Source organism: Alternaria dauci, chromosome 1 (genome assembly GCF_042100115.1).
Source record: "Alternaria dauci strain A2016 chromosome 1, whole genome shotgun sequence".
Taxonomy (NCBI): domain Eukaryota; kingdom Fungi; phylum Ascomycota; class Dothideomycetes; order Pleosporales; family Pleosporaceae; genus Alternaria; species Alternaria dauci.
In genome coordinates, this window is record NC_091272.1 from 990,271 (window position 1) to 1,010,929 (window position 20,659).

The 20,659-nt window shown below is 52.8% G+C and overlaps 7 protein-coding genes across 7 annotated transcripts; 2 read left to right on the top strand and 5 right to left on the bottom strand.

The window, feature by feature from the left end:
• Positions 1 to 581: 581 nt before the first annotated feature.
• On the bottom strand, positions 582 to 1,258 carry ACET3X_000317 (uncharacterized protein; the record flags this gene model as incomplete). Its single annotated transcript, XM_069447599.1, has 2 exons — positions 582 to 1,153; positions 1,210 to 1,258. The coding sequence occupies 2 exons, from the start codon at positions 1,256 to 1,258 to the stop codon at positions 582 to 584; spliced, it is 621 nt and encodes a 206-aa protein (XP_069310559.1).
• A 1,710-nt stretch (positions 1,259 to 2,968) lies between these two features.
• On the bottom strand, positions 2,969 to 4,322 carry ACET3X_000318 (uncharacterized protein; the record flags this gene model as incomplete). Its single annotated transcript, XM_069447600.1, has 2 exons — positions 2,969 to 4,150; positions 4,200 to 4,322. The coding sequence occupies 2 exons, from the start codon at positions 4,320 to 4,322 to the stop codon at positions 2,969 to 2,971; spliced, it is 1,305 nt and encodes a 434-aa protein (XP_069310560.1).
• A 168-nt stretch (positions 4,323 to 4,490) lies between these two features.
• ACET3X_000319 (uncharacterized protein) lies at positions 4,491 to 5,481 on the top strand (the record flags this gene model as incomplete). Its single annotated transcript, XM_069447601.1, has 3 exons — positions 4,491 to 4,660; positions 4,862 to 5,385; positions 5,438 to 5,481. 3 exons carry the CDS (start codon positions 4,491 to 4,493, stop codon positions 5,479 to 5,481), a joined length of 738 nt encoding a protein of 245 aa, XP_069310561.1.
• Positions 5,482 to 9,697: 4,216 nt separating this feature from the next.
• On the top strand, positions 9,698 to 10,798 carry ACET3X_000320 (uncharacterized protein; the record flags this gene model as incomplete). Its single annotated transcript, XM_069447603.1, has 5 exons — positions 9,698 to 9,718; positions 9,770 to 9,797; positions 9,873 to 10,129; positions 10,178 to 10,634; positions 10,728 to 10,798. The coding sequence occupies 5 exons, from the start codon at positions 9,698 to 9,700 to the stop codon at positions 10,796 to 10,798; spliced, it is 834 nt and encodes a 277-aa protein (XP_069310562.1).
• Positions 10,799 to 11,666: 868 nt separating this feature from the next.
• Positions 11,667 to 13,442, bottom strand: ACET3X_000321 (uncharacterized protein; the record flags this gene model as incomplete). The annotated part of the gene is made up of 2 exons (XM_069447604.1): positions 11,667 to 12,103; positions 12,158 to 13,442. 2 exons carry the CDS (start codon positions 13,440 to 13,442, stop codon positions 11,667 to 11,669), a joined length of 1,722 nt encoding a protein of 573 aa, XP_069310563.1.
• A 2,419-nt stretch (positions 13,443 to 15,861) lies between these two features.
• ACET3X_000322 (uncharacterized protein) lies at positions 15,862 to 16,866 on the bottom strand (the record flags this gene model as incomplete). Its single annotated transcript, XM_069447605.1, has 1 exon — positions 15,862 to 16,866. One exon carries the CDS (start codon positions 16,864 to 16,866, stop codon positions 15,862 to 15,864), a length of 1,005 nt encoding a protein of 334 aa, XP_069310564.1.
• A 1,113-nt stretch (positions 16,867 to 17,979) lies between these two features.
• On the bottom strand, positions 17,980 to 19,934 carry ACET3X_000323 (uncharacterized protein; the record flags this gene model as incomplete). The annotated part of the gene is made up of 2 exons (XM_069447606.1): positions 17,980 to 19,772; positions 19,823 to 19,934. The coding sequence occupies 2 exons, from the start codon at positions 19,932 to 19,934 to the stop codon at positions 17,980 to 17,982; spliced, it is 1,905 nt and encodes a 634-aa protein (XP_069310565.1).
• Between the last annotated feature and the right edge of the window lie 725 nt (positions 19,935 to 20,659).

A 20,659-nucleotide genomic window follows, 5' to 3' on the forward strand; every position in this document is an offset into this window, starting at 1 on the left:
GTGAGCATGAAGTTTGATGAGGAGTGATGATGGTGACAAGCGACGACGTAGCTTGGAGAATTGCGGGCGCGTTTGTTGTGATAGCCAGACTAGTGATGCTAGTGGCGCAGACGGTGAGAGTTGAAGGAAGGCGCGATGGTTCAAGAAAGCAGCAACCTACCGTTATACACGTCTTCTGCAGAGAGAACGTGCTCCTTTTATGCAATGCAATCGTCTTTCGGAGTTTGATAGAACACCAAGTTCCCTTAGGCGTGATGCGATATGCCGTAGTGAATGAGCATAGCTTGAGGTATGCGTTGAAGACGGGAGGGTACGATAAAGAAGGTGCAATACCTAGGACATGGCTTCGCAAGGAACTGCTTGCATCGCCAGCATCGAAATTCGAAGAGCCAGTCCAACGCAATGTCCACACTTTTGAAGGATCTAGTTTTCAGGAAGTAAAATATCCAGCTATACTGCACCCTAAAGGTATACAGCGTGTTTTTTTATATAAATTGTTAGTGTAGAATGCTGCGTATACCTTTAGGGAAGACCTAAGTGCTGATTCCACTATAGCAGACACGAGCTCTTTCGTAAGAGCCTCAAGCAGCTACAGCCGCTGCTACTGGTGCAGCCACCCTTGTGATCTGATCACCTGCCCTAACAACACCATTGCCTTTGGTATCTCTACTAGCTCGCTCAGCACCTGTTTTCCAGACTTCAACTTCCTGACCGCCTCGTAAAATACCAACGCGCATAGTCGACAACAAGTTATGTGCTGCATTTGAATGCTCATACACACCACCATTAAACGCCGCGGTACCATCTTTCCCAATTACACTCTTGATTAGTGCCTTGCCACCAGGATGATCGATGATGAATGGTGAAACGTCATGGATTATTCCAGCGATAGCCACCAAAGCGGCGCCGTTAGCGGAAGCCTGGGCTTGAAAATCGTCCCAACTGATGACCGGCAGTTGAGCTAGTGGGATACCCCAGTCAAGCTTCGATCGCTTCTGGTCAAGTGCTTTTTGTTGCTGTTGAATTCGGCCTTTCTCAATCTCATTGGAGCGGAAGGTCTTCAAGTCGTATGTTAATGGAAAGAGAGGGATTATTGACATGAGCCAGATGAGCCACTTCGTTGGGTCGTATTGATACCAGAGTATTGCGTTGCCTTGACCGATTGTTAGTATCGTCAACCTTATGACATCCAGAAAGACATAGACTTACGGTAGTCAGATGGGAACTCATGATGGAAGTTGTGGTATCCTTCGCCCATCGTTATCAAAGCGGTGAACACGTGATCCCTTGGACTTCGTCGGTCGTCGAATGGCTGCTCGCCAATCCAGTGCGCGAGACTGTTCACACAAAAGGTGGCTTGTTGCACAAAGCACGCCCTTATGATGCCCGCGTACACAAAGCCACCCCACCAATCGCCCCAGCCCAGCCCTGCTACCATAGCAGGGAAGATCCAGGCAGCAAAGAGAAGTATTTTTCCATAGTGCCTGTGCTGAAACACCACGATTGGGTCGCTATCCAAATCAGAAATGTCCGTACGACCTTTGACTTTTGGATCGCTGTTGAGAACCATCCATCCGATATGAGAAAACAACAGGCCTCGCATAACTGAGTACGGATCTTTCATGGTATCCGTCCATCGGTGATGAGCGCGATGGTTGGCACCCCACCATCTTATGCTGCCTTGGATTGCTCCGGCTCCTGTAAACGCTAAGAACAGGCGTACTGGAAGGCGTGCAGAGTAACAGCGGTGGCTCCATAATCGATGATACCCGCCTGTGATACCAAAAGCGGTCATGAAGTAGTAGAGGATACTCCATAGTAAGGTTGGTCGAGTGAGAGGTGTCGAACGTGCCAGGTAGAGACCATACGTGGGGACCAAAACGACGAGAGTTGTGTTGAGCCAATTGATCTTCTTGTACCAATTTGTGAAGGTGACTGGCTGAGCAGATATGTGTGGTTCTTTCGGACTGGGAGGGCTTCCCGCCAAAGGGTCAGAAGCGGCCATGAGGAACGAAGTGAGCTAGTTAATCTCACACAGAGGGAAAAAGCAAAATACAGAGCAGCTTACTCCTCCAAGCACAATAGCTTCGTATATGTACCTTGAATCATGTTCGACACGGAACATTCCGGATACACCAACAGTCAGCCCCAATGCAGGGCAGGACATGGTTTTTTCAGCCCCATTATCGGTCAAGGGCAACGTGCGTAACGGCAAGACAGTCACGCCAAACCCTCCGGTCCGGATTCCTCGGGCGTCGTGTAGATTCTACTGCTCTGATGTCATTGGCCGAGCGGAGTCGTGGACTAGAGTTGATGAAGTCTACAATGCCGTGTATGGTTAGCAGCTTGCAGGAACGTGGCTGTTCTTCGGCTGTTTGATGCCTATCTGGGTGCTAACCTGTTTCTGGTGAAGGACGCGAGTTGTTAGGGTAGTACCAGACTTGGCGCGGACTTCATGCCACCTCTCAACTCTTAAACTTCAGTCAGCAGTGCGCATAAAGAAGCGCAGTTACCGCCGTGTTTCTTTCTATGTCCATTCCTGGATTACGGTAGACAAACTCCCTTATGATAGTTGGGGACAACTATACTCCTCTCTGTGATCAATCGCGAATCAAATAGAACAAATGTACCGCTTTCTATGTTTGATCGCGAATTGAAAGAATTCTTATAATCTTTTTGATATTTTCTTGCGAGTTAAAAAGTATGGACGGCTCAATGGTGCAGACGTGTCGCAATGGGGGCCTGAAGCTTGATGAGTGTCTGAATCTCTCCTACATATAGGCGAATGAGTCTACCACCAAATCTGGACTCATCAATACATGTTGCTAATGAGAGAGATTAGATTGCTTACAAGTGGGTTGAATGCTCCTTCGCCTTGCTAGCTGTGCCCCGAGTTTGGGTGACAGTCATTGGGGTATCGAGATCATCGCTCAAGTCACCATATCTCTGATGTCTATGTGTTCGTCTCCTACTTCTTTGAAGCAACCTCCTCCCATTGTACGCCCACCCATTCCTCCACGTAGCCGACTTCGCCTTCTTGGACGTCGCTGGGCTTGCAGTCTTTGCTGCATACGGCCATGATAATGGTGCCCCATTCCATGCCATCGATGCTCATCTCCTCTGCTTCCAACTCGGTAATCGCATGTGGTGTCAACTGAACCTCGAAGACCCTATCCGCACCACACGTCGAACATCGAGGATAGCCAGTTCCACCCCGTGAGGCCGCCGTTTTGACCTTTGTGTTCGACGCTGTGCCGTTCTCTGAATGTGGTCCCAGGAGCTTGCCAATGGCATCATTGTCGCTGTACAGAAGTGGCTTGCCTTTGTACTCGTAACGCAGTACCTGCTCGGGATTCTCTCCGATACGATCTGCGAACTTCTGGAACGTCCTGTCCATGGAGGACTCGAATACTTCCTTGTCTTCTTTCCCACCTCCGCTCCCGCTACCTTCAGTTTCCATGTCCATTACCCGCACGTTCGCCGGTATTGACGGTTCTGACGGAGCGTCTAGCGTCTCGTATTCGGCGTCCAGGTGGTAGTGTGGGAATGGTGTAGGGAAGGCCGAGCCTGCTGGCCATGGCTCGTGTGGACGTGGGGGTTGTTGTTCGGACGGAGGTGGTGAAGACAGGCGAGCCTTGGATGCGAAAGTTTCCGGCAGGGTCGTAGAGGCTTCGTCTTTCTTCTCTTCAGGCTCGCTAACTTGAGGTGCAGGGCCGGAAGTGCCGAAGGGGTTCACACTTCCTCCTGAAGAGAAAGGGTTCGCCGATGCCGCGCCATTAGGCTTGGACGAGAAGGGGTTCGAAAATGGGTTCGTGGGTGTCGACGCACTTGTCCCGTTCTTGACGCCAAACAGCGACTCGCCTATCTTGGGCTGAGGCTTTTCTTCTTTCACCTCCTTCTTCTCGACTTTGGCAGTGCTAGCCTTGCTGCTGGCGCCTTTTGCGATGCGCACTCCGCGGATGCCCCTCACACTGCCCTCTTTTCTTCGACATGGTTTGCGCCGACATGTCCAGATGTAGAGTCGCCGCTCGTGGCCAGGGAACTGGTCAGGAAGATCGCCGTTGAGTTCGAGGAGGAGGCTGAGATAGCCATTGCAGACTTTGCATTTTGCTAGAGCGCCAGAAGGGGCTGTCGTCCCATCTATCCAGCCCTACTATCATGATTAGACAGACTTCTGCTCAGGTCGACGGTATGCGTACCGGTGCGCCTCCGATGTGGGAAATGGCGTCGCCAGTTGCCTCCTTTGTCGCATAGCCCAGCAGTACGTTTGTCTCGGTGTAGTCGTCGTCGCCGTCCGAGGAATCGCTGTCGTAAGGCGCCATTTTGGTGTAGCCGGGCAGATGTGTGTCGCAATCAATTGTTTTGGCGGGGTCTAACTTTTTTGAAGATGACGCGGGGCTGCCCGGTGGCCAATGCGCCGTCTCGTCGCACTGAGCGAATTTGACCAAGCCTTCAACACCAACTCGTCGTCGCTCACCCACACAACCACCATGGGCGCCCCTTTCGACTTCGCGCCTGAGCGGCCGGATCACATGCAGCAGATCCTCGATGGACTGGATCGCTACAACCCAGAGACGACGGGCGTCTTCCAGGACTATGTCATGCAGCAGTGCGAGAACCAGACGTACGACTGCTACGCCAACCTCGCCCTGTTGAAGCTGTACGTTCCCCCCCCTCTACTCGTTCCTTTCCACGCTACAAGATGAAGAAACAACCACAACGTTTCCTATTACCCGAGGGATGGGGATTGAATCCCCCCACCCGCTGAAGTTTATTATTAGCTCTATCTGACAGCTTTCTCCTGCCTTTGCTATTGTACCTCTGCCATCTTCGTTGCATCCCACTGACCACGATGCTGCAGCTACCAATTCAACCCGCACCTCGCCCGTGACGAGACCATCACCAACATCCTCGTCAAGGCCCTCACCGTCTTCCCCAGCCCCGACTTCTCCCTGGGTCTGTCCCTCCTCCCCCCACACGTCCTAGCTCCTCTTTCGTCTTCATTACACAACCCAGCTGCTGGCGACGCCCCGCTATCGGAAGCTGTTCAGAAGCTCAACGAGCTCAGGAATCTGCTCGAAGGTGCAGACTACGCTACCTTCTGGTCCACACTAGACTCTGACGACCTGTACGCCGACTTGATTGCCGACGTATCAGGCTTCGAGGAGTTGATGCGCGTGCGAATTGCTGCGACTGTCAGCCAAGCGGTACGCGAGGTTGACCGAAGCATCCTGGAGTCGTGGTTGAACCTCTCTGGAAGCGAGTTTGACAACTTCGTCGGAAGCGTGTGCGGATGGAACATTGATGGTGCCAAGATCAAGGTGCCAATCAACAAGGACAACGAGGCTAAGGGCACCGTTGTTCGCGAGAATGTCAAGTTTGATCGTAAGTTCCTTACACATGGTCAATATCGATCAACTGCTAACAGATCTGGCAGAATTCGCAAGGGTCATCAAGAGGGCATACGAACAGCCTGCATGAGTGACACGATTTACAGTATGACGACATGAGGCTACGGTTTGCACGGTCGGCGTTTGAGGCGGACTTAAAAAATGCATCAGTATGCAACAGAAGCGTACCCGGCGGCCCTCGACAGCCATATAGGTTGACTTCGGTGGCTCTCTATATACCCCAAAAGTACGCCGCTACGAGCAAAAGGCCTGGGAGGACAAACTTCCACGGGCCTTGCAAAGATTCAATAACATCAATCCGACCAAACATTACCACTTCTCCTTTTTCTTTTTTCAGCTCTAGATCTCATTTCTATTTCGGCTCGCAAAACCCAGTCCCTGCTGGACTGCAGTGAAACACATCCTCATAGGCTCGAAGAAATCCAACCAAAGCTCTCAAACCTTGCCAATCACTCGCACCTGTTTCTATCGTTTGCCAGCAAAATCTCCGATATCTGGAGCAAGCTTTGGGCTCTAACGTAGCGCGACTGTTAAGTTTAGCCGCACAACAACAGGGAGTGGTGCCAAGCGTATGCGCAACGGCCCCGTGAATTTCGCTTAGGCTTACGCCACCTTTGCCTCAGCCAGCCGTCCAACCCTATCAACTACACGACTAGTAATATCTCCTTTGTGTTTACTCCTGCGTCGTACCGTGGACAAAACCGTTGCGCGATGACTTAGATTCATTCGATCAGGGTTTGGCCCTGCTGGCTGGAGCTTGTTCGACATGATCGCAAACTGGAGTGTGCTTTTTGTGTTGATGAATACAACGATGGCCAGCAATGCTATATGTCTGCAGCAGGTGCAATGGCTCTTAAAGTTCTCGCTGTCTTTCGTCTCCCGTCTCCCATTTGCGTTTTTTGGCCTTGAGACGAACGGAATCAGTATTTGACCCAATTGTTGATTCGCTTGCAGAACACCTGCCCGTTTGTCTCAATAACGAAAACTTTCCACGCGAACCCTCGAAATATTAGCAAGTCCGACTCGAGCAACATCACCTGGAGCACATCGATAGGCTTCCCTTGGTCACGTCACACAGGCCAGCTGAGCATTGTCTCACTCGTGATAGCCTCTTCTTGACTATCGTCAAAACTCACGAACTCGAAAACACTATCAACGTCGAGTCCACGTAGCAGCCAAGGTTCGAGGTCTCCAAACGTGCACCAGGCGTAAAAAATCTCCTCGCAGTCGACACTCACCACCATGGTTCTTCAAAGACTCGTAGTCTTCCTCATATGCGCCATCCCCGCCTTCTCATCCACTCAGGCTACGCCACTTCCATCGCCGCCGCAAATTCTCTCTGCAAGAGCCTGTACAAACGTCCTCGCTAATCCGTCTTTTGAAACTCGTCTGTTGACCCCATGGATGGACATGGTGACAGGCTCGTGGTCCTCTCGCGGCATCTCCACCTCTCCTTCCTACCTTGGCGCACACTCCGGTTCCAACGCATACGCCGCGACATCAAATAGTTCGGAAGTGACTGCGACGCTTACACTATCGCAATCTTACATCGAACTTCCTACCGGTGTGACGGTGGACTGCTACGCATGGGTTAGGGGAAGCAGGCCCAACGGGCAAACGCGCGTTGAGGTCTTCATGGACGGGGTCAGCTGTGGACAAGAGGTTTGGCTGGGGGCTGTGGACAAAGGTTGGAGGAGGGTTGGCGGCAAGATCACGGTACAATATGTGGTTCCAGACGTTGGTCATTCGGTTGCGGTCAGTGTGCAAGGTGATGGCGTGGAGGACACGGGTGGCTGGAGTGTGGCTGTGGACGATGTTGGTGTGGCGCTTGGGTGTTAGGGAGCAGCCGTAAGACAGACATGCCTGAGTGACGAGGGTAATTCAAAAAGAGGGAGTAGACTGTAGATAGCCACAAAGAACTGGGTTGGTACATAAATGGTTTAATAAGGACAGCATTTTCCGGATAAACATGATATATGGTCAGCGAGGATTACAAAACAACCCCTTTTCTGGCATTTTGGATAGTGACAAACATGGAAGAGGTTGATCAAGTGTCATTTGACCATAAAGATCTAGCATACACGCCATAGAAGGGAAAAATCGAACACCCTACTAGGCAACTACAGGAGAGCAATCCATCTTCCTTTGTAGAGCAATACTCTACCTAGGTGACTACAGGGGTGGCGTTTGATTTTCCCCTTCTATGGCGTGCATACATCAATTTGGCCATTTTTTTAACCCGACCTCGGCTGCTTTTTGATCACAAAATTCAGCCATCTCAACATCCTTTATGCTCAACCCTCTGGGCTTATGAGTAGTCCATTCAATCCAGACTTTGTTGTACGTGTTGGACCAATGCGGATGATGCTTCTTCGCTTTGCACTCATCAGCGACCAGCGACATGAACTGCCAAGCCTGTGCAAAGCCAGGAAACAAAAAGCTGCGCGTGATAGTCTTCTTGTAGTCTACGACTTCCCATGTAGAAGAAAGCCTGTGTAAGCGATCGGGCAGGTCAGGGGGTTGGTTGGGGGCATAGATTGAGTCGTCTGGTGTGTTTTGTTTGGGCTGCTCAGCCGGACCAGGTGACGGACGAGAGTCTGAGGACAGTGAGCGGAACCCCGTAACGAATGAGGAGCTCGCATGAGGCCAGGTAGTAGCTTGTCTTGGCCGGACGTGTGTTTCACGGCGGATCAGCATAGACGTTCCGGTGCGACAGTGATGGTTGCACAACGCTTGATACGATTGGCTGTGACTGGTAGGTTAGATGTGTTTGAGTTCTGAGGTCATCATGGCGGGTGTCATGGCGCAGGTCAGACAAGAGATTGGCCGGCTCGTCGGTAGCAGAAAAATTAATGGTTAGACTTACGGGATTGCCCGAGCTAGATTCTGAGGCATTGTCATGCTGTAGATACGCGCTTGGAGGGTTGATGACGATTTTGACGCTGGGCACCTGGGCAGTTGGCGGGGTGTGAATGAAGGAGAGTTTGTGCCGTGGCGGAAGGCGAACAGTGGCCAATGAGTTGATTGCGTACAATCAGCACGGGTTTCTTGACTGCAAGATGCACGGCAGATGCAAAGGCGTTGCGGGATCAGGAGGGGAGTATGAGTTAATCGCTACCTCGATGCGCCTGGCAAATGCGCTTGGACCAAGCATCTCCAATATTGCCCAACGGCCATGTATCTGACCGATGGATTCAGCAAGACGCTTGCTGTTGTGAAGCGCCAAAGCTCACGCAGGGAACTAGGTAGTTTGGAAGTAGTGTCACAGGAATCTGGGAGTAAACCATCTGCTGATGCTGCACATGCGTTCAAGGGGCGGATGGGAATCAGAACAGCACTCATCATGGCAAGAAGACATCAGCACAAGGGAATTGACAAGAAGAAAAGACATCGACGCAGCAGGCGTTGTGATCTAATGGCGCATCAACTCCTGCATTTGGTATCTACGGAGCCGTCGGATCTGAAAACATACAAGTCCCGTATACAGTAATCAGACATTGGGGAACTAGCCGCAAGGGGGTTAAGGTGTGTTGGACGGCTACCAGACGGTCGGCGGTCGGGGAATTGGTAAGCAATCAGCATGGCAAAAAAGCAGGTGGATGGGCAGATGGAGTGCACAGCTCGTCGGGACCTTGCCGAAGTCAGGCAGAGAGTGGCAGCAGGGCGTTCATTTCCATGCACTTGGCTCGGGCGAGTCGTGATGAGGAGGGTGGAGTGCAGCGAGGCAATGCATTGTTGTTGTTGTCGTCGTCGTGGAGAGATCCCGCGAGGCCGACGGTGCCGCCCTACATATAGCGCCATCGCCCCGAGGTCTGTCTCTTCTTAGTCAAAGCTGCGTAATCCATATTTCGACCAACTGCATCATCACGATACAGGTGAGCTGCCCCATCGTCCTACAACACGAGACGCGCAACCCAAGATGCTGTCGCAACACTGCGCGCAAGTCTTGGCGCCTGCGACGGATGAAGCTGACTGTCTCCGGCCCAGGCGCGCTCCTTCACACACTGCTGCCTGCACATAGTCGACGACCCCATCGTCGCGACGTCACCACCAGCACGACCCTCGCCGGCCGACCACCCCCAAAGAGCGTCGCTTCACCCAGCTGCCCTCTTTGCGCATACCGTCTCGCTTTGGCCTAGTACGGCGACATTGCATCCCAGCCTCCAATTCCTGTCTTGCTGTCTAATCAACGCCACAACAACACCCTCGCCGCGGTGCTCTTGTCCGACGCGCCTTGAATGAGCCCAGTCCTGTATCCCTCGAGCCACACTGACACTGGGTATAACATGCAGGCATCGGCCGCTCAGGTAAGCGCTGCTGACTGTTTCAGGCCTTGCGCTGCTGACATGCCAATTCAGGATCAATCCAAGCCGACCATAGAGATGAGTTAGTGGCCACCCCCCCCCCCCCCCCCACGCATCCGTACATTCCTATTGATTACTAACACGTACTGTTATGAAGGCTTAAGAGAACATCTGCTCGCTGCCGGCGCTGGACAGCCCAGCGTGCAGCCTCTCCCTCAGCATCCTCCACATCCCCAACATTCCCAGCACGCACACACTGCGGGCCCACCACACGCCATTGACCCTGCCATTGGGGGCTCCGCCTACGACATGAGCCAAGGCGGCCCTGACGATGGGAACACGAGTGAAGGCCGCTCTAAGGGACGGCGAGAGTTGTCGACATCGAAGCGCGCCGCTCAGAATCGCGCCGCCCAGGTACGTCCATTGCGCGCGCATTGCCATGCTCCACACTAACACCACCAGCGCGCGTTTCGCCAGCGCAAGGAAGAGTACATCAAGCAGCTCAAGGACCAAGTCAAGGAGTTTGAGCAGCTATGCGAACTGTACAAGACTCTCCAGACCGAGAACTACCAGTTGCGCGATTACATCATCAACCTGCAATCGCGACTGCTCGAAACCCAAGGCGAGATACCACCTGCGCCCGCCGGTGTAGATCTCAACCGACCACACGAACAACCAAACATGCACCAAGCACCGCAACCACCACAGCCGCCCCAACAGCCCGAGCAACCGCAGCAGCAACAGCAAGCCTCCAGCAATAACAATGGTGGGCTTTCGGAGCGCCAAATTGGCGAGCTGCAGATGGCAGCGCAAGCAGCAGCAGCAGCCCAACACGGTGCATCTGGCAATAAGCACGCCAGCTCTGAAGGCTCGTACGACTATGCAGAGAAGCGCCAAAAGGTCGACGAGTCGCCGCAAGGTCAGCACCCTGAGTCATCGTCCTCTTTCTACCCCAACCCAAACGCTTATTGAGAGAGCAGTCGGTCCGATCCATGGCTTACCAGCATAGTAGGCTCAGGTTCATCCGCTGATTACGACGCTTTCGTCCACGAGCTTCAGCAGTCTGGCAAGCAGGCCGCATAGCAGCCATGCTTCCCTTGTTACTCTACCACTACTTCATTTCGCTTCTCCCACTTATTATCTTTACGATGTAATGCATAGACCCTGAAGCCTGTCTACGCTCGGGCCGGCGGTGTTTGCGACGGGCGTATGGAGTTGCTTCATATATGCATGGTCAGGCAAGACTGAGCCATGATATTGTTTGTACAGGTTTCTGCACTGTCACGGGAATACCGGTTTTTTCTTGCAGCTTTCTGCTGCTCTACCCCTATGCTTTTGCGTCCAACGTGAGACCCTGCTCTGCTACATACCAAGAAGTCTTGACAGTGATTCAACAGCACCTAAATAAAGACAAGACCGAGAGTAAGATCACTTCTTCGTATCCGGTTAGCCACGATCAGTAGTCTCCGACTATATTCCTTTCTTGAGGTGACTGATTTGTCGCTCGCTATACCTCGCACAGTGTTTTAATATGCAACACGAGAATGTCTGGGTCTGATATATACAATAAGGTTATACGCAACCACATACTTGGAGCGTGAGTCAGCCCATCTCGCTGTCCACTAGATAAGTGATGCTGACATAGCAGGTAACTTTGACGTACAAACTGCACAGGAACGTTCGTTAGTGGTGTCCATTGGACTTTAGGCATCGCGCCTGCAAGACAACGCTTCCTCACAGTATACTTCAACGTCGCGCAGTTATCACATTTGTCACATTCGTCACGTTCTTGAGAGGCTCAATGAGTGTACTCTATGAAGTACAACTTGGTCCAGCAAGCGATTGGTATCATTCGTCCCATATCATATATCCTAACTCATCAGGTCTTTTCGCATTACAAGAACATGAGAGAGAAGTCAAAACAAAAATTAGAAACAAGGGCAAACTGAATCTAGAAATGGGGCGTGTTCAGCGCCATGACCATCATAAGACCCGAGATGAGACCGGCACCAGGCAAGGTGATGATCCACCCGGAGAAGATGAAGCCGACTTGCTTCCAGTTAACGGCCTTGAGATCAAAGTTGCAGAGCGCAACACCAATGGTGGCGCCAGTCAGACATTGAGTGGTGGAGACGGGGAGAGCGAGACGCGACGCGAGGAGTACGGTGATGGCAGCGCCCAATTCCATGCTGAAGCCACGGGTGGGAGACACTTGGGTGATCTTGTTTCCGAGAGCGCGCATGATATGGTAGCCGTAGAACCAGAAACCGATGCCGAGGAGAAGACCGGCAACGACAAGGATCCAGATGGGAGTATCGGCTTCCTTGGTAACGATACCAGTGGTGTAGGTGTTGTACGAACCAACCCAGGGTCCAACAGCGTTTGCGACTATGATGAGGTTAGCAGATGTATCAAGGGGGGAGATGCAGGAATGTGACTCACCATCGTTGGAACCGTGGGCAATAGACATCATCATGGCGGAGGCAACTTGGGCATAGGTCCAGAGATGCTCGACACGGTTGTCGTAAACGATGGCGCGCGAGTGAATATCGGCGAGACCGTCATGGCTGACACAGTCGCGGGAAACACCCTGGAGAAAGATGTACTTGGCCCAGTTCGCGATCTTCTTGGGAGCGTAGAATGGGAGGTGCTCGACGGGCTTCAACCAGCGCTCTTCAGGCTCAGGTGTAGCGGGAATAACGTGGGTAACGGGACCATCACGGGGGAGAGGGCGCGAAAGTCCGCGACCACCCTCGACATCGATGTTGTCGCTGCCACCAGTAGACTTGTTGTCAACGGAAGTCGATCGGCCGGTACCCTTCTCGCCCTTGAGGTTCTCCTGTTGACTTTCGACGGGGGCTGCCTTGGCGTAGTAGTCGGTGACGACCTCGTCACCCTTTCCGGGAAAGTAGATGGGAGGGTTCTCGCGGTAGAGAAGGGGGCCAAGAGGGATGTGCCACGCTCTCAGCCTGGTGTCGCCCTTGACAAGGCGGCGAGTGAAGTAGGGCACGAAGAAGATGTACGAGATGGCGAGCATGCCAAAGAAGACTCCGAGAATGATACCACAGGCCTTGCCAGCGCCCATCTCCTCGAGAGACTGGCCGTTTGGCAGCTCGTCGATGATGAAGAGAGCGAGAACACCAGCGGTGAAGGCCAGGTAGAAAGGAATCAGGCGCATACCCCACTTGAAGGGGTCCTTTCGGTTGTGGACAGCAAACTTGATGGTCAAGAAGAGAACGGCGGAGAAGGCGGCGGCCAGGAAGGGTGCAACGACCCACGAGGCGGCGATCTGGGAGATGGAACCCGACTTCCAGCCCCAGCTAAGGGGAGACTGGGCAGCAATACCAGCACCGGCGAGGGCTCCAACAACGGTTTGGGTGGTCGAAACTGGCATACCAGCAAAGGTAGCGACGGTAAGGAAGATGGCGGATCCGACTTCGGCGCATCCCATGGCGAGCATGAGAGTAGCAGGCGCGTTCTCAAAGGTCTCGAGGGCAAAGATACCGCTCTTGATAGTTCCAGTGACTCGGGATCCGAGGGCGACGGCACCCAAGAACTCTGTGAAACAGGCCAGGATACCAGCCTGCCACATCTTCAACGTTCTTGCAGCCACGGACGTGGCGTATGAGTTGGCAACATCGTTGGCACCGTTCGACGCCGACGAGGCGACAAAGGCGATGGTGGTGATGGCCAGGATCCAGTCGTACTTCTTCAGAGCGGGAGCCATGATAGGAGCAGGGCGGCGAGTAGTTGCGCCAATTGACTGATAAGGCTGAGTATTTGCGAGGTGTCCTGGCAGAGGAAGTGTTCAGTCGGTCGAGTACATGGGAGTTTAAGTATGCAGCATAGAATCCGATGGGTGGGTCTTGAAGGCGACATGATATTCACCAACAGTGATCTTTTTGTGGATATCCGTCGGTATTTGCCTGCCCCATTGAGGCACGGTGGATGACTGAAACCATACTAGCACGCCATACAAGCGAAAGATCGGACACCCTAGCCAGGCAAGCTCAGAAGGAGCATTCAATCTTTCTCTTACACGCCGATACTCTACCTGGGCAAACACAGAGGTGTTTAATTTTCGCCTTACATGATGATACTCTACCCAGCCAACTACGGGTGATACTCGGATTTTTTCTTTGTATAGCATGATATCATGCTATTTGGTTCTTGGCGTTGTCTGAAGCCCAACAGATTGGTATTCTCTGGACCCTTCAGCGATGCTCCGCGCTGACCATTCTAGGCAATTGAGCACGCGATTGCAATGGGTCTCCAAGAACCGACCCACCTGTGTGGCATGTCTTTGACGCGTCAAGTCTCCGCCGTGCCGCATCGCTCGCCTTCGCCATCGCTTTGGTCGGAAGCGGTCGAGACCAGCGAACGAGAGGTGGCCGCTGGACCACGTTCCCTTGGCGCCCAGTCCGCTGAGCCTTGGGCCAAGACCAGCCACGCTCCCTCGAAATCTCTGATAACCCCATATCGCTCTCCCCACTTGCGAAATGCGCTATTGCCGCAGCCAACCACAGTTCTTCCTCGTCCCCCGTGGGACATTCACGCCCTCACAGCGTGCGACGAAGCTGATGATGGATGAGGCGTTGTATAGCGAGTGTATCTCCCGAGTGCCGCATAGCCGTCTTCCCGCATCACAAATGCATCTCACAAAGGTGCCGCATAACCGTCTTCCCGCCCGCCAGACCAAGCCTTGCAAGGATTGCCAAGACAGCCTTTGACGTGCTTCGGTACCGCCGTCTCTTCAGGCAAGCCTTGTACACCAGTCCGAGCCTCTGCTTGAAGGCATGTGCTATATCTTCGAGCAACGAATGCCTTGGCTATGAAAGAGAAGACAGAGATCGGCCATACCGAGTGGGGTGTTATGACTTCACTGGAAGGCCATTGCAAGGGCATCGCGAAGAAGTGATGCGAGCTGAAGACCAACCATGACGTCTCCGCGCTCCAGGTTCATGGTAAGCATGGATGACAGCATGAATGGTCGTCGGTGAAAGGCCGTGTTGCATAGGCCAGTCACGCTTTCAATCGGTCCTTCAACAACTCGCCCCTCGCATTTGCTCTGATCACTACCGTTTCTCGACTGTGTCGAACCACATGGTATTCACTTCACACACGCATAGGTTTGCTCACCCGGCCAGGTCCGTAACGCGAAGGCGACTTGGTGAACCAGAAACTATGCAAGAGCCCCCTGTAGCCCCTGATGTTATACCATGTCGTTTCTATCTTTACACTGGATTCTGCCATTCTTCCCTGCATAAATGTACCCGCTGCTAGCACGCAGATCCATGGTTAACACCGAGACCCACTCGTGTCTGAAGGCCTTAATAGCTTACAGGACCCACGGCATGCAGGCACGCTGTGCAAGAGAAAAGTCGAACACCTTACTCAGGCAACTACAGGAAGAGTAATAAGTTCTCCTTGTATAGCAATACTCCACGTGGGCAACTACACAACGAGTAATTGATCCTTCTTATATAGCGATATTCTACCTAGACAACTACAGGGGTGGCGTTCGACTTTTCCGAACTGGAAGTATCCTTTAATACCTTTCGCTTCTGGTAACCGACGCATAAATTCGAGGAGCGTCCTGGATCTCGTGCCGCTATCAGTCATGTAGAGGAGTCGCACTTCTCCTTTCTTCTTGCTCTGGTACTAGCGTTTTCCCGGCGCCTCTAGCAACTTGTCCAGCGGTTGCTCCTTAGAGCTCACCTCGGCATAGTACGGTAGTATTGTCGTGTTTAGCATCGATGCTATGTCTGTCCAATCGACATTCGTGAAGCTCGCTGCTGCGTTTGCGGTGGTCATTACATCGTTGTTCCTCGGTTTTGGGGGGTTTGGGTGTCGAGTGGGAAAGAATGTCGGCACTTTGGCATAAGGAATTTCATAGCGGGCGCCACCGTTATCGCTGCTCGCATCGTCATGGCTGCTTGCACCACCCTGTCCTCCAGCACCTGGGGTCTTATCGCATGGCGCGCCCGCTAGTTTTTCGTCACCGGGAGCTTACAGGAAACAACCCCTTCAGATAGAGGCTCTTCGGAGTCGGTTTTCTTCGTACGGGGGTTAGGGGCGTTGGTTTCACCCTTCAGCTTCTTGGAGACATCGGTGCGATCCGTATGTCCGGTTAAGGATCGCTTTGGTTAGACGATGGACGACGACGGTTGAGCATTTCGTAACGGTTGTCCTTGGTGCTGCCCTTGTGCTGTTGTTGCTTGTAGCGGTTGGGGCTTGTTGCCTTGTGGCAGTTGCCGAGGCCCTGTGGAGAATGATGGGTTTGGCGTTACCGGAGTCTGTGGGGGCGCTGTTCGAATGAGCGTGGACAGCGATGTGTCGGACATGCCTATGGTGTTCTTGTTCGGGTCCACTTGAACGTTCTGAGGAACTCTAAGGTTGTTACCGGTGTTGGCTTGGTCGGTAGAGAGTATGCCAGTTACGGCCGTGAGCTGCTGGAGGACAATACGAGCACCATGCGACGCCTGAGCTAGTCGCACCTGTACGTCCGACAGATTCATGTTCGCTACCGAAGAGTTGATGACGCGATCGATGAGTTCGTCGGTTTCGACCTCGTCCGTGTTATCGATGCGCAGGTGTTTGGAAAGCTTTTCTCGTGTATGTAATAGCTCGGCCTCAGCACCTTGGGACTTCGCCAGCACCTCTGATACTCTGCTGTACCATATCATCGTTGCGGCTGTCTGCTCCCTTGGGTGAATCATGGTCTCGGTCTCCTCTTCCTTGAAGTTGAGTCCCAAAGGAAAGTTGCGAACCAATGCATCCAGTGCCTCGTCCGAGTGCTGATGCCTTTCGCGGAGGTCTTGCACCTGTGAGTGTGCTTGCACCAGGTTGTCCTCCAACATCTTCATTCTTGACATCCCTGTATTCAATCTTGACTCCAGCTCTTCGTATCGCTTTCTCTCTTCTCTCAGTGCAACCTCGGCTTCTCCACGTCGTGGCGTCGCGTTTCCGATGGTGGATAGACCCATATACAACCAGGCTGGCTTCAGGTCTTTCTCTTTGTCGTTTGTATTGCTCTCCAAGATATCAGGCGACTCGGGCGCGTTTGTGGATGTGTAGTGGGTGTCTTGTTGATCGATGTTGGTATTGGCATCGGGGCGGCTGAGGAAAGGTCTTGATGGTCCCGATCCCATGAATTGTGGTTGATGGTGTAGGAGTGATGGTCTGGAAAGGTCGTGGATGAGCTTAAATATTGCCCAGGTGGCGTTCAACGCGCAGACGCTCTCTCACCTGCGCGCAGCACGCGAAGCGGTCAACACAAAAGTGGGGCAGACTCACAAGTGAGAGACGAGAAGATCAAGGAACCCAAGACGTAGAGCAGGATGACTATTGCTGATATCGCCAGCGAAAGTTTCTATTCATGTCAGATTCATCGGGTCAACGCCGCTGTAAGCATCCACCATATACTGGACACGGCGCGCAGATGTACCAGCTTGTGGAAGGGGACTATACGCAAAACCACGGCGATAATTTGTGCGAAGAGCTCCGGTGGCAGGTCGAGTAGTTCCATATTGGCAGGTGAGGGTATAAACAGGTGAGGGGAGAGTAGGTTAATAACGAAAGAGGCACATAATGGCTCTTGATAAGTGAGAGAGAAAGAAAAGGTTCAGTGAAGCTTGGAGACTGAGTGATGCGAATGAGAAAGAAGTGTCACGTGCTAGAAGAAGTATAGACGCGGGCAATGTTCTCGAACTCGAACAACAATATCAAGTGACGGAACTGCTCTAACTCGATCATGAAAGAGGCGCATGTGCGATACAGCAGACGTATCAATTGCAGACGGTCGTTGTAGTGGCGCACCTTTTCATCCAGTGTATCGTTCGTTCGGATAAGGTACTCCGGTGCTCAATTAAAGTTCCGCGAAGCGCAGTGGCACAGTTGGCACATGCACATCGCTACCTGCGACCATAGCGAGTAGCGCTAACAGAGGTTTGTTGGAATCGGCCCCCACATCTTCAGACTTATTGATACTCTCAGAAGTGACGCTGTGGCGCATGACAGTGGATCGGTTGAGACAAAAGCAGCAGTTGCAGAATGAGGGACTAGGTGACGTTATGCCAGTAATGGCGCTATACTACGAATATGTTTATAGTACAAGTCTATTACATGTGCTCGAAAGCACGGGGGTATCAAAGAAAAAAACAAAAGGTCAAAAGGATCTAGATGCTCGCTGAATGACATGTGGAAAGCGTCGAAACAAGTATGGGGCATAGCTCATATAGGAAAATTCGTTGCACGTCGGCTGTTCAACTCTGTGTCGTGTACATGTGTATATGTTCATGGAGTTGCGACGTCGAGTCGCGGTAGGGTTGCGGCTGTTGGGCCATCATGTGTTGCTGGGGATGCTGATGATGCTGCTGAATGGGATGTTGGGGCTGCTGATGCTGAAGCTGGTGAGGATGAGGATGGCGCATGCCCATCGCTGCGATGGTATAGTCAGAATGCATATCTGATGATGCTTGACTCATTTGCGACGATGGTCTAGGATGGGTACTGCTTCTAGAGCTGCTGAGTCGATTGCCTATCTTGTGAAGTGGCTTCGAGATCATTTGGCCAAACGAGGGACGGTCGTAGTATTGCGACTCTTCGAACTGGGGAGCACCACCGAAATAGTTAGGGTAAAGCGCTTCTAGTGGATTGGGTGGAACCTTGACTTGGTCCATGTAGTCGTCCTGATACATGTTGGTGTGTTGCTCAGGATCCATGATTGGAGTGTGGGCATGAGGAGTGTGCATCGTGGATGTTGTCATAGCCGGTGGGAGATCAGGTATAGCCGGTTGCGCTACGTCAAGGTAGTTCCCAGGGTCCACGTCCATGTAGCTAATTCGGCGGTTATTCGTATCCACTGCGGGAGTTTGCGGCTCCACAAATGGCGAGGAGCCACAATCATAGTCAGGTACGTGCGCTTGGGAATTACAGATGCGCAGTAACGCTGCGTTGATGCTTGCGAGGCGCGCTCGTGAGTGTTGCGGGTTGGAATTCCCAATGAGAATGTGCATGCGCTGCTCACGTGACAGCTTCTCGACATGCGGGACGGAGTCCCTCGAAGGAGTCACGAAACCTGGAGGCAACTGCTGGTGCACAGAGTCCAGCTGTATGTCAGCACGGAGACTCAAGGCGGTAATCAAGACCTCCTCTCGACTTGGTCGAAGATCGCAGCATTGGAGCTTCTGTCGGAGGATGCGCGAGTTGTCGGGACACCAACTAATTTGTGACCGACTTTCTCGTAGTCTCTCATCCAAGCAGCCTATAAGCTCTTTCCATGTATCGTGAAGGGCTTCTTGTCGTATCAGGTTCCGGATGACATTGGAGTATTTCCATTGGTCCATTGTTGCGCCATTTTTCATGTGCTTCGCGACATGGTCACAGCGCTCATCCCATCCGATGCTAACCTCTTTACACTTGTCAAACCCACAACCAAACACTCTCCTTGGCAATAGGGTGATGCCAATGTCGGTCAAAGAAGGCAAAGGCCGACCGGCATGGTAGCGTTGATGATGCTTGATGAAGTCTTTTTGGCGGTCGAAGATACGGTTACAACCGTGGACGATGCATGGCCAATCCTCTCCAGTCTCATGCATCCTCATCTCGTGTTTCTTCCAATCGGACTTGGCCTTGAACGTCTTCTGGCTCTTCTGTTCGGCGCAATAGGTGCAGAACATGAACGGCTCGCCAGACTGGCTCTGAGACTTGTCGTCATCTGGGATCAATGACGGAGAAGCAACACTGATATCATCTGTTGGTGTGTAGCTTGGCTCCATCTTGAGATCGAGTGGACTCTCCGTGTCCACACGAGGCATAGTTGCGGGCACCGGACGCGTCGGATCAAGACCAGCTGGGTAGGAGCGTGGTTCCGCTCGTCTCTTGGAGCGCGACGACGACGAGGAAGCGACGGAACCTCGCGCGTCACTGCTGCCTGTGGACGACGAGAAGGTCGTTGCCATGGAGAGTCGAGAGCGCCATGATGACCCCGACGAGGAAGTCGTGGTGGAACTAGCGGTGCTGGTGGACATGAATGACGAGGCTGTTGAGTTGCGGCCTAAAGTTGGGTGAGCATATGCGCCCAAGAACAGGCGGCGAGGAACATACGCGAGTCTATGGTTTGTGAGAACATTCTCTGAATTAGATGGGGAGGATGCCTCGCCAGCAGGGCCTCGATATGGCGCATCGACTCCTCCGGTATGTCTAGATTGTCCTCCATGTTGACTAGAGAGAGAGAGAGCGCGGTATGCTCAGTTCAGTTCGCGCGACAGAGGACTACTGTAACATGCCGAATACACCTCGCGAAAGCACAAACGAGTGAGAAGCTAAAACAAACGATAGGCGGAGGTGCAAAGGAGGGTGGGGAAGGGTATCCAGGTGTCGCGGTAAGACTAGGGGCCGAGGGGTGGATAATCGTGTATCCGAGCAGGCATCAGCTGCTGTTGGTGCGACGGGTTGATATACAAATGTGATCACCTCACGCACCAAGGCAGCGGGGAGTGCGGAAACGGCACTCTTCTAGAAGACGTGTGGAAGGATTGTAGAAGAAGCTAATTGTGGGCTGCTCGCGGGGGCGCTCGTGCGCACCATCGACATGACCTCTGCCCTGGTCTGGCCTCAGAGCTGGGGCAAGGCTGAGGGTACGGCAGGCCTGCCAATCTGTAGCGTGTTTGAGGTCGCCGCAGGGAACCGCAGTAGGGGCTGAAAGAACACCGCGACGAGAAGGAAAAAAAGACAATGTGTGCGCGCGCGAACCCACAACACCACGCGCTGCCACCCCGTCGTTTAAAGACGTTTGCCCACGCAGACTCGGGTCGAGACATGGCTGCGCCAGACTGTCTTCGCGACGCCGTGATTCGCACAGACGTCGTGCGCAAAGCACGCAACCTATCGCAGATACGCAACACGCCATTCACAACGAAGCCATCCGAACACTAGGCCCTG